The sequence below is a fragment of the Natator depressus genome, chromosome 2, assembly GCF_965152275.1.
Source record: "Natator depressus isolate rNatDep1 chromosome 2, rNatDep2.hap1, whole genome shotgun sequence".
Taxonomy (NCBI): domain Eukaryota; kingdom Metazoa; phylum Chordata; order Testudines; family Cheloniidae; genus Natator; species Natator depressus.
The window spans coordinates 35,340,981-35,354,256 of record NC_134235.1 but is presented as its reverse complement, the minus strand read 5'-3'; the positions used below and the strand labels follow the sequence as shown (position 1 = coordinate 35,354,256).

The 13,276-nt window shown below is 41.7% G+C and overlaps 1 protein-coding gene across 26 annotated transcripts in view; it reads left to right on the top strand.

The window, feature by feature from the left end:
* RIMS2 (regulating synaptic membrane exocytosis 2) overlaps positions 1-13,276 on the top strand; it is a 737,938-nt gene that overhangs the window by 326,379 nt on the left and 398,283 nt on the right. For all 26 annotated transcript variants that reach the window (XM_074943965.1, XM_074943967.1, XM_074943973.1 and 23 more), the window contains one exon: positions 3,299-4,224. In XM_074943965.1, coding sequence (XP_074800066.1) covers positions 3,299-4,224 — 926 coding nt within the window. The remainder of the gene's footprint in view (positions 1-3,298; positions 4,225-13,276) is intronic.

Below are 13,276 nucleotides of genomic sequence, written 5' to 3'. Positions count from 1 at the left end.
CTGTTTGAGCAGAAGGAGCTCAGATTACAGCTGAGCTATTTGAATTTCTATGGTACTAGTGATATCACTACCACACTGTAAACAAGATTTCCCCCGATATGAAGGTAAGGATGAGACACACACTAAATGTCATGGATCTGAAAAAAAGGAAAGCTTTAAAAATATGTTAGTATGAATTAATAGCAAACATATGTGAAGGTTGTTAGGATTTTTTTTTCTTTACAGTTCATCTTCAATCTGTTTCAGCTTTCAGATCTGTAATTAAATTGGGATAATATTTATGTAATATGCCTCACATACATGTTTAAATATAATATTTGTGAAGTACTTGGAAGTTGAAAAATACTATATATATTTTTATTTATTTTTATTAATTAAAAGGAGCAGAAATCAAGCTGTCTGTGCTCACTTTACAATCAAAGGATGACCTTTTCAAAAAATGTGTTAATTTTCAGAAAAATTACCACAAATATTGCCTTTTTGACCTGATAGTTGGATGTTGCACATCAGAATTATTGACACATTCTCAAGGCCATATTAGCTTTGAATGTGCCAGTGTACTTCTGTAAACACAGCAGTAATGATTTCCCTTAGTGCATCTAGCTGGGGGACCAAAATGAAGGGTTTTTATAAGACACCTTAAAAGTAGTTAACGGCAAAGAATGGATTAGACAGAAGCTCATAATGATCAGTGGGAATTAGCTTTTAATCTAAAAATAACAACAGATATATAAGGTGGTGTTGTAGCCATATTGGTCCCAGGATATTAGAGAGATAAGGTGAGATTCCACCCTGAGAGAGGTGAAGTCACAGGGCTCGGCACATGTGTGGGTTCACTGGGAGACCAGGAAGGGATCAAAGATTATGAATGGTAGGAGGAAAAACAGCAAAATAAAGACAATGGACTTCAAGAACACAGGCTTTAGCAAATTCAAAGATTTGGTAGGAAAGATCCCCTGAGAAGCAAGTCTAAGGGGAAAAAAGAGTTCAGGAGAGTTGGCAATTTTTTAAGAGAGACATTATTAAGGGCACAAGAGCAAACTACACCTATGAATAGGAAAGATAGGAAGTATGGTAAGAGGCCACCCTGGCTTAAACAAGAGATCTTCAATGACCTGAAACTCAGAAAAGAGTCATGCAAGAAATGGAAACTAGTTCAAATTAAAAAGGATGAATATAAAAAAACAACACCACGCATGTAGGGACAAAATTTAAAAGGCCAAAGCACAAAATGAGATTAAACTAGTTAAGGATATAAAGGATAACAAGAAAGCATTTTACAAATGCATGGGAAGCAAGAGGAAGACCAGGCACAGGGTAGGCCCATTACTAAATGAGGAGGGAAAGACAGTAACAGAAAACACAGTGATGACTGAAGTTTTAAATGCCTTTTTTGTTTCATTTTCACCTAAAAAATTAGAATTGATCGGATGACTAACATAGAGAACAGCAGTGTAAATGGGGTAGGATCTAAAGCTAAAATAGGAAGAACAAGTTAAGAATTTCTAAGACAAGTTAGATGTCTTCAAGTTGGCAGGGTTTGAGGAAATACGTCCCAGAATACTGAAGGAACTGGCTGAAGAAATCCTTGAGCATTAGCCGTTATCTTTGAGAACTAATGGAGGATGGGAGACATAACTGAGGACTGGAAAAGGGCAAATATAGTACCTATCTTTAAAAAGGGGAATAAGGACAATCCGGAGAATTATAGACCAGGCAGCTTAGCTTCGGTACCCAGAAAAATAATGGAGCGAATAATCAAACAATCAGTTTGTAAGCACCTAGAAGAAAATAAGGTAATAAGAGTCAACAAGGATTTGTCAAGAACAAATTGTGTCAAGCCAACCTAATATCCTTCTTTGACAGGGTAACAAGCCTTGTGGATAGGGAAGGAGTGATAGATGTGGTACATCTTGACTTTAGTAGGGCTTTTGATACTGCCTCTCATAACCTTCTCATAAACTAGATAAATGTAGCCTAGATGAATCTACTACAAAGTGGGTGCACAACTGGCTGGAAAACCACACTCGGAGAGTAGTTATCAGTTGCTCACAATCAAGCTGGAAGGGCATATTGTGTGGGTCCTACAGGCATCAGTTCTGGGTCTGATGCTATTCAATATCTTCATAAATGATTTGGATAATGGCCTAGAGAGTATACTTGTAAAGTTTTCAGATGATATCAAGCTAGGAGGGATCGCAAGCACTTTGGAAGACAGGAGTAAAATTCAAAATGATCCTGACAAACTGTACAAAATGGAGAAATAAACAGGATGAAGTTCAATAAGGAAAAATAAAATATACTGTAGTAGGGAAGGAATAATCAATTGTACAAATATGAAACAGGAAATAACTGCGTAGAAAGGAGTATTGCAGAAAAGGATGTGGGGATTACAGTGGATCACAAACTAAGTATGGGTCAACAACATAATACTGTTGCAAAAAAATCAAATATAATTCTGGGATGTATTAGCAGGAGTGGCATAAGTAAGACACAAGAAGTAATTCTTCTGTGCTACTCAGCACTGATAAGGCCTCAGCTGGAGTATTGTGTCCAGTTATGAGCACCACTCTTCAGTAAAGTTGTGGATAAATTGGAGAAACTCCAGAATAGAGCAACAAAAATGATTAAAGATCTAGAAAACATGACCTTCAAGGAAAGATTGGAAAAAAATATGTTTCTTTAGACTGGAGAAGAGAAGACTGAGGGGGGACATAACAGTCTTCAGGTACGTAAAAGGTTGTTATACAGAGGAGGGTGATAAATTGTTCTTCTTTACCCCTGAGGACAGAACAAGAAGTAATGGGCTTAAATTTCAGAAAGGGAGATTCAGGTTAACTGTTAGAAGAAACTTCTTAACTGTAAGAGTAGTTGAACACTAGAACAAATTACTGAGGTAGGTGTGAAATCTTGTTGACTTGTAATTTACATCAGGAAATATAGACGTTCGTAAGATGGTTGCCATGCTGTACAAGTAGTGTAAGTACTTACATTCTATTTTTTAAATGTTTAATTATTATGACATTAACATTTTTCTTTGTAATGTTTTTGGCTTCAGTGAATTATGAACCTTCAATAAATATACAACGTGACATACTTTTGTTAAGTTTCTGCAAAAAAATAAAAATAAATAAAAGGTGCGAGCACACTTGCAATCAGAAAAGAAGTCAGTGGAATGATTGTGTTTGAATCTGTTGACCACAGTACCTTCTTAATCCATTTAAAGTAACAGATATATTTATGCTATTGGAAGTATCGACAGAATTTTCTTACTTGTTGTTTGTCTTTGTTTACTTAGGAAAAGAAGCCCATCAGTATCGAGAGATCAGAACAGAAGATACGACCAAAGGGACGAGAGAGACGAATATTCACAGTATGCTACATCAGACAGTGCAATGCCAAGGTCACCATCAGATTATACAGATAGGCGATCACAACGTGGGTCTCAGCTGTACGAAGAACCTGAACATGGTGACTACAGAGATTCTAACAGAAGAAGTCGCAGACGTTCCAAAGAGTATTCTGTAGAGGAAGATGATGTGCAGAACAGAGAGGAATATGAGAGGCAGAGGCGAGAAGAGGAGTACCAGGCACGATACCGAAGTGATCCTAATTTGGCTCGTTATCCTGTCAAACCACAACCATATGAGGAACAAATGCGTATCCATGCTGAAGTATCCCGAGCACGCCATGAACGAAGACACAGTGATGCCTCGTTGGCAAACACTGAACTGGAGGAGTCCCGGATATCTATGCTGAGGATGGAACGACCATCAAGGCAAAGATCTATATCTGAGCGCAGAGCTGCCATGGAAAACCAACGTTCATATTCTGTGGAAAGAACTCGAGAGGCTCAGGGACCAAGTCCCAATCGTCAGAGGACAACAAATCATAGCCCTCCAACACCTAGGAGGAGTCCAGTTCCTCTGGATAGGCCAGAAATGAGGCGCACTGATTCATTAAGGAAACAGCACCATTTGGATCCCAGTTCTGCTGTACGAAAAACAAAACGTGAAAAAATGGAAACAATGTTAAGGAATGACTCACTCAGCTCAGATCAATCTGAGTCAGTCAGGCCTCCACCACCAAAGCCACATAAAACAAAAAAGGGAGGTAAAATGCGTCAGGTTTCACTGAGCAGCTCAGAAGAAGAATTGGCTTCTACTCCAGACTATACGAGCTGTGACGATGTAGAGATTGAAAGTGAAAGTGTTAGTGAAAAAGGTAAGACCATTTTTTTTTACCATTTCAGTATTTAATATGGGTCATTGTTTATTCCATTGTATTTTATCTTATTTAATATACTTGATTGAATCATGTGATCTATAGCTGTTCCCATGTGGTTTTCAGTTTCACATGGTGGGGTTTTTTTTTGCTTTGTTTTTTATTTTGAAATATGTTTAATGACAAATTGCAGTAAGGGTAACATGGAGAAGAACATTACAGTTTATAAATTAATTTGGATATGCTACTCATTTTTGACAGGGACAACTGTGCCTGTTGAAAACTTGATTAACTCTTTCAAGTATCTGGGTAGTGTTGTCACATAAGATTTTCTTGGTCAAATGATTGAATGAAATCACAAACCTGTCAAAAGGCTACATTTTTAATGATGTTGGCTGAAACAGTAAAATATTTAGGACCAAATTCTTCCTTCAGTTATGCTTGTGAAAGCTGAGTGATATCAGTGTGGTTGCATAGAGGAAAGAGAGGGAAGAATATGACCTCTGTTTGTTAAATATGTGAATCTATTTAGCTGAGAGGCGAGGAGGTGAAGATTAGTGGTTGGTATGGACTGTGTTTCAGAGAAGACATACACACAAATTTTATGTTTCTGTAGCAGAAATGCTTATCTGACCACTCTGTGTGTCAGGAAGTAAATTTGTCTGTTAGGCAAATGCAAAAATGACTCTACTTATCTAATGTTACAAAAATAACATTTCTTCCCCATTACAGACTAGAATGGTTTGAATATGCTGAGGTAAAAAGCAGATGAAAAGTCAGAACAGCACAACTGGTCGGGGAGTCTCAGTAGTGCTTACAGTTGCCAACTTTCTGATTGCAGAAAACTGAACACCGCTGCCATACCCCTTTCCCAAGGCTCCATCCCTGCCCCGCCCCTTCTCAAAGGCCCTGCCTCCACTCATTCCATCCCCCATACCTCTGTCACTTGCTCTCTACCACCCTTGCTCACTTGCTCATTTTCACTGGGATGGGGTAGGGGGCTGGGTGAGGCAGGAGAAGGTGAGGGCTCCGGATGGGGGTGCAGGCTCCGGAATGGGGCCAGGGATGAAGGGTTTGGGGTTCAGGAGGGGGCTCCATGCTGCGGGGTGTGGCCAATGGTTTTGGAGTGTGGGATGGGGTGCAGGCTCTGGGCTTGGGCCAGAAATGAGAGGTCCAGGGTGCAGGAGGGGGCTCTGGGCTGGGGCAGGAGGTTGAGGTGTTGAGGGGTGAGGGCTCCAGCTGGGGGTGGGGCTGGGGCTGAAGGGTTTGGGGTGCACAAGGGGGCTCTGGGCTGGGGCCGAGAGGTTTGGACCGTGGGAGGGGACTCAGTCTGGGACAGGGGGTTGGGGTATGTGAGCGGGTGCGGGCCCTGGGTGGCGCTTATTTCAGGAAGAGAAGTGCTTTGTGTTGTTCAGGAGCAACATTTATGGAAAATTAAGGAGCAGTTTCTAAATAAAAGTATCCAGCTCTCAGTCAGAAGAATGATGACCATAATGTGGAGTCTTGAGAATAGAGTTTATGAAGGAGGGGAAGAAAAAGGGAACCTCCAGGGCTCTGAGAGGAAAGACCTTAAAACAGACAAGTATTTTTAATTAAATATTTAGCTGGCTGTATGAAGAATTATATATACAGATCTAGATTTTCAAAATTGTGTGAATATTTTTTGACGCACCCAACAGACACTTCATCCATACTGGATGCATGTGCAAAAGTTGTTAGGATTCTAATGGTTGCACAAGTCTCTAGAGAGACAGTTAGGTACATTTCACAAGATTTACACATGAACATCAGATATTCCACACACACAAATCACATAGGCACTTTTGAATACTTAGGCCAGAATTCCTGTTGTTAAGTTGGATCATAGTGCTAAATATTGTCCAGCATAAAAAATTACCATTTTTCTTTCCACAGATTGTTTTTTCTATCCCTGCCACACTGACAGATGTTTTGTCTTTGGTAGAAAGAGGGTCTGACATTACTTTGGTGTAAACAGGAGGAACTCCACAGAAACCAATATAATACACAAATACAAAACTAGTGTAAGAGAAGAGTCAAGCTAATATTTATATTACGTAACTTCATACATTTTCTGTATTGGTATAAAATATAATGGTTGTATTACCTTTGTAACTTACTTTTTATTAATATTATTTCAATGAGTTGTAATTTTATCTTCACCTAACTGCTCATAAATATTTTGGGTTCTTTAATAGTAGTGTTCAATATATTAACTGCTAGGAATAGGAAACCAGAACATTCATTTCAGTTTGCCTTTTATAGAATGGCAACACCTAGCCAGTTTTGTGAGTTGAGATCAGGAAACTTTTTGCTAATATTATTATCCAGAAAGCTGAAAGCCCATGCTGTCGCACAGGTGTCGCAATTGGACCAAGTAATCCCCCATCTGTGCAGTCTCCTTCATACAGCCAATGCAATTGTTGCCTGCAAATTAGTGGTAGAGTAAGGGTGGTGGTTGGTTGAGTTACCTTTGATGTCACAATAGTCTAGAACTCTTGGCATGCATAGATACATGCTTACTGAAGCTGTACACTGCAGGGATGTAATTTGTGAAGTCAAAATGGCTGAGAACTTAAAAACTGGACAGTAACTGACTGCAGAGTCCAGTGATGACTGAACTCGGTGATATTTTGAACAAAAAGATCTCTAAACTATGCTTGCAGCTTCACTCTGACTCAATAGACATTCTAGGCTTCAGAGTGACACACAGAGTGACAATCGTACAATCTTATGATACAAATAGCTTTACAGATATTGAGGTTCTAAATCTTATCTCAGTTATGACAGTAAGGACCTGAATAACTCAGCTGAACTTACCCAATGAAGTCAATGACATTTATACATGTAGCCCCTCCGACAGGTGTTGATGGTGGCAACCAGGGCTAGGTTACAGGGGGAAACAGACAGTTCCATCCCTCTACGTCTAGCTCTGGGGCTTACACAAATTCTGTTTCCAAGAATCAAATGACTCAGTTAGGTACAGTAGGGTTTACATTTAAATTCCTAGAGTGAAAGCCTGGCCCCCTTTAAATCAATAGCAACACTCCTGTTGACTTCAGTGGGGTCAAGATTTCACCCCTAATGTTTATGACTTAACCTAACAGGGAGATGACCCAATCTAGTGTCTAGAATGAAAATATTAATGACATGTGCACTTAGTGTATCTTGGGAAATATGATATAAAATAATACTAGAATTCTCTGGAATCAAAAGGTCTTAGCTATCAAAGAAACTGAATTATATTATTAAAAATGGCCTACTTAATCTGACATTCAGGTAATAAGTGAAGCTAAATAATGCATCCATTTAATATATATGTGCACTAATTCCTACAAAAATGCCATGAGAAAAAAAATGTTTTCTGAGTTGACTTTGAGTGAGTTAATATACACAATTCACATACTGTATAGCACATACTACTTGAGTAATTATTTTCATTTTCATGAACAGCAAGCATTCTCTTTGGACTTAAAGCCTTGACTCCGAATCTTATGCAAGCATCTGTCACAGAGAATTCTCCATAAAAACCTAGCTAAAACCCAAGCTCATATGTACATACCCCTTCTATTGCAAGTTTTCCAGATGTCTTGGCTGCTCCAACAAAATGAGCCCCAAATAAAATATGCTCGCTATATGCTCTCTGAGGATCCCCCACACCAGGGAAATCCTCAACCATTCCATTAGGACGGATTTTATGTCCTTTTGTACAAGGATCATCAAACCAAAAGGCAGAACATTTAAGTGACTTGATTGAGACCACAGAGGCAGGTGGTGTCAGCACTAGGATTAGAACGCAGTAGTACTTTGGTCTCAGAGTTGTATGCTTGGTGCATTGCATAAGGCCATCTCTTGCGTTGCTGAGCTTCCCTGTTTTTTCACCACAGGCAATATTGAAAACTGAACAGAAGAACCTGCTCAGAGGTCAGAATCTTGCTATGACAGAGCTTGCTGTAGCAGCCTCTTATATCTATGAATTGTTCCAGTGTCCTCTCAGAATTGAGTGATCTGTGGCTGAGAGTTTTTACAGGCCCCAAACATCTGCCAGTGAAGTCTGTGAATAATCCGCAACGTTAGGAAAAGTTGCACTGACAAACATTCAACTCTTTCAGTCATTTTACATTTTCAGAGCAGTCCTTTTATGGGAAGGGGCTAGAAACTGACTTTTTTATTTTTTTGAGAAAAACCTGAAATTAGCATTGCCATTTTAGGCCCAAAAGCAGTTATGACCTGCAGCCATAGGCCTGAAAGGTTGGCTCTGTGTGCATGTAACAGCTGAAGGATGAGTGTTTAAAGGAGTATTGAATGTCTTTGGTTTTCAGTATTCGGTTTAATCTCAGTCAATGGGGGGAAGGGAATATACAAATATAAAACATATTTTATAGAACTTAATCTATGTTAATATTCTGGCAATGAAGTAAGTATAGTGTCTATGTATACTACTAGAGTATGTGTTAGATTTATCAATATGCTTCACTTTCTAACTAGATGTCAAATTATATAAATAATGGTAAATTGTATGATTTAAATCAGGCATTGCATTTGTTTCCCCACCCCACTTTTAAACTTAAAGCTGATCGAGTATCATGGTATAAATTAAGGTGAGGACATCAGCCTTTCCTTTAGAATTCCACGGCTTATACTGATTATTGCCTTAGCATTATTTTTCCTTTTTCATAAAAGTAATTACAAAAATGGTCAAATAAGAAAATTTAAAATCTTTCATGAACCAAGGTCTCTGCTACATTCTCTGGTATCTGTCTCTATAGTTACTATGATGGTCAAGGCTCCACTGCTGGGTCTGGACCACTCTCCCAACCTGGCTGTGGCCATGCCTCAGTCTGCTCCCTAGACCAGTCCACAGCCCCAGGTCTGGGGTGTCTTTGGGCCTGCTTCTCCCAGAAGAAGCAGCACCACATATGCCCTGGTCTCAGCCTGTTTCTCTAAGTCTGCTTCTGCATCAGCTGTTTGGTCCAGAGCTAAACAGGTAGGCTGAAACCAATCCTGGACCAGGGCTGAGGGGTTTGGGGTGCAGGAGGGGGCTCCGGGCTGGTACTGAGGGGTTCAGAGTGTGGAAGGGGGCTCAGGGCTGGGGTGGGGGGTTGGAGTGCGGGAGGAGGTGCGGGCTTTGGGGGGGAATTTGGGTGCAGGAGAGAGTTCCATCCTGGGGTAAGGGGTTGGGGTTGGGGTGGGGGTGTGGGGTCCGGGAGGGAGTTAGGGTGCGATAGGGAGTTCCGAACTGGGGCAGGGGATCATAATTGTGACCTAATTATATAGAGGAAGGTGAGAAGTTAGAGAATATGTGCGGGGAATAGGTGGTAGTGTTCTCCACCAGTGTACCACTGCTTCTAGCCCCTATTTATCCAGCTCCCATATAGAAGTTCAACTCCATTACTGCCAGGTGGGATATGTCAAATTCAACTAGAGTAGGGTAGATTTGTGGGGAATACAAAGTTGCTGAATACAGTAACTTCCCTGACAGGGCATTAGAGCTTTCAGTGCAATTTGCCTTTTAAGTTACTGTCAGCACAAGAAGCTGCAACTTCCATTCTGCGGCTTTAACAAATCGTAGAGTGAAGGTAAGAGCTGGTCAGCTGCTACCATTAATTGGGAGGACTGGTCAGGAGCAGTGGGATCCAACTGAGGACAGGGTCTGAGATTCATGGAGCCTTCACTTTCATTTTCTGCACATCTCAGGTCTGTGAGATTGCTAGGTCATGCCTCCCTTTTCAACACTGCTGTCAGTCCTGAGGGGATGATGTAGCAGACTGTCTGCTGTCAAAAGGCCATATCTGGAGGGCAGACTTCCCTTCTGTGCAGTTCTAAATGGGAACTTTAAATAGGAAATACATGTGCCATTTCAGATAGAAAAGATTTAGAATATGTACAGTAACAATATTTGGAACCTAAATTTTACACACATTTATATTTTCCCTAAATTACAGGAGCAAAAGCTATTAGCTAGTTAGATAAAAACAGTTCCTCGGATGTCAGTGTTCTTATCAAATCATATGTGAGTTGTAAAAAAAAGATCCTAAACCACTAAACTATTTTTTTTTAATTGTATGGTTTTACAACAAGGTGAATGGAGGGTAGCTGTAGCCATATTGGTCCCAGGATATTAGAGAGACAAGGTGGATGTCAGAGGGTTATAGATAGTAAGACCTCAGGGGATGCTATTTTGTTTCTTGAATTTGTTCAGAAAGTAGATGTCGCTTTTAAGTTTTGCTTCCTTTTTCCACAACATGAAGAAATGAAGAGCTCTGTGTGGCTAGAAAGCTTGTCTCTGTCACCAACAGAAGTTGGTCCAATGAAAGATATTACCTCACCCACTTTGTCTCTTTAACAAGCTGAATGTTTAGATGTGCTTTTAGATGTACTTTAAATTGGTTTTAAAAAGCCAGAAACCCAAAGAAAGCTTTCAAGTTTACACCAGTTTTTAGAGCCTAGTTACAAGCCCCTGAGAGACAATGTTCATAAAATTAAAAGTTGTCACTGTGGCAAAGCGAACAATGAGACTCTCACTACTTCCCTAATGTTCAGTCCTAGAACGAACATAGTACTATTTATTTGTAACATTTGTAAAAAATAATATAGGCCCTAATAGTAGCTTTTGGGACAAATTTACCATTCCGTTTGCATTCAGTGGAATGGGATTTTCCACTATTGCTGCAGATATGATTCCCATAATCCTCCAAAGTGAGGAGCTCAAAATCTGTGCCTGGAAGGAGTTAGAGCTGGGCCAAGATATGGACAGTCTCTGCAGAAGTATCCATTCCAACCTCACATAAAGTGATTCCCAGGCTAAGTTATGTTGACTGTCTATGTCAGCATTAACTTAAGTGGCTTCTATCTTGCAATGTTAAAACCCTCAGGGGGTGGGGAGACAAATTCTTAGGGCAATGACCACTCTTGGAAATTAGGCCACGCTGTTAAAGAGGCTGAAGGGGCTGGGAGTCAGTGCAGTGGTACAGGGCTTCTGTGTGTTTGGTGCTAGCCCCAGTTAGATCCCCCAAGATTCACAGGGATCTAGAAAGATCTGTGGGTTCCATATGCTAAATACTTTGCCATTTTTGCAAGGAGGCATAGGGTTGCCATCTTTCTAATCGCACAAAACTGAACACCCTAGCCCCACCCCTTCCCCGAGGCCAGGCCCGCCGCTCACTACATTCCTCCTCTCTTGGTGGCTCACTATCCCCCACCCTCATTCACTTTTACTGGGCTGGGGCAGGGGATTGGGGTGCGGGAGGGGGTGAGGGCTGTAACTGGAGGTGCGGGCTCCGGGGTGGGGCCAGAAATGGTTTCAGGGTGCAGGAGGGGGCTCTGGGCTGGGACAGGAAGTTGGGGTGTGGCGGGGGTGAGAGCTCCAGTTGGAGGTGTGGGCTCTGGGGTGGGGTTGGGGATAAGGAGTTTGGGGTGTAGGAGGGGGCTCCAGGCTGGGGGGGGGAAGGCCAATGGATTTGGAATGTGGGAGGGGGCTGTGGGTTGAGGCAGGGGGTTGGGGTGTGGGAGGAGGTCCAGGCTCTGGGCTGGGGGTGCAGGCTCTGGGGTGAGGTTGGGGATGAGGGGTTTGGGGTACAGGAAGGGGCTCTGGGTTTTGGGGGAGGTGCTCAGGTCAGGGGGTTGGGGGTGGGCTTACCAGGTCAGCAGCACAGCAGAGGTAAGGCAGTTTCCCTGCCAGTCCTGGCCCCCATGCTGCACCTCGGAAGTGGCCAGCAGGTCTGTAGGCACTGCCCCCCCCAGCTCCTTTTGGCCACAGTTCCTGGCCAATGGGAGTGCGGAGCCAGTGTTTGGGGTGGGAGCAGTGCACTGAGCCCTGTGGCTCCCCCCTGCTTAGGAGCTGGACCTGCTGGCCGCTTCCAGGGCATAGCACAGTGCCAGGATAGATAGGGACTACCCAGCCTTAGACCCACAGGACCGCCAACTGGACATTTAACGGCCCAGTCAGCGGTGCCAGGATCCCTTATCACTACATAATCCTCTTTAGTGAAATAATGTAATGGGAACTCCATATATGAGAACTCACTCAGTTTCCTATCCCATACACATAGTGATCCCACAGAAGAGCAAGATGGCCCTTAAAGAAAGTGAGTATTCATCTGCTTCTAGCACTCTGTGATATGAATAGTTACCTTGTTAAAATGAGCAAGATAAAACAATATTTTAATAAAATCATTGCATCAGTTTTGATGTGCATAATAAATTTAAATAGAACACACAAACACAGCCACATAATAGCAAAGCATGTACAAACACATCGTTTGTTATGTTTTGATGTATGTGTGACGGGCTGGATCACAGAAACCCCCTTGGGACTGCCAACTGATGTGCCGAGACTATCTCTGAGCCCGTTTTTCCTGGTGGCTTGGTGCCTCAGAACCTTGCCTTGTTTGAGCTAGACATGCTAGCCTGCTACAAACACAGAATCAGGTCTGAACAACATCCCCCAAAAGCTTCAGGCTTAAATGAAAACAACTTTAGAAATGTTCCAGCCTCCAACATTCAGATGCCCAGCTTGCAATGGGGTCCAAACCCCAAATAAATCCATTTTACTCATAAATTGTTTGCCCTCTATAACACTGATAGAGAGCTATGCACAGCTGCCCCCCCCCCCCAGGTATTAATGCTTACTCTGGGTTAATTCATAAGTAAAAAGTTATTTTATTAAATACAAAAAGTAGGATTTAAGTGGTTGCAAGTAATAACAGACAGAATAAAGTGAATTATCAGGCAAAATAAAATAAAACACCCAAGTCTAAACCTAATACAGTAAGGAAATGATTACAGACCAAATCTCACCCTCAGAGATGTTCCAGTAAGCTTCTTTTACAGACTTATCTCCTTCTAGTCTGGGTCCAGTGATCACTCACACCCCTGTGGTTACTGTCGTTTGTTTCAGTTTCTTTCAGGTATCCTTTTTTGGGGTGGAGAGGCTATCTCTTAAACCAGCTGAAGACAAAATGGAGGGGTATCCCAGGGGCTTAAATAGACTTTCTCTTGTGGGTGGAGACCCCCCTCCTCTGTCCTATCCAGA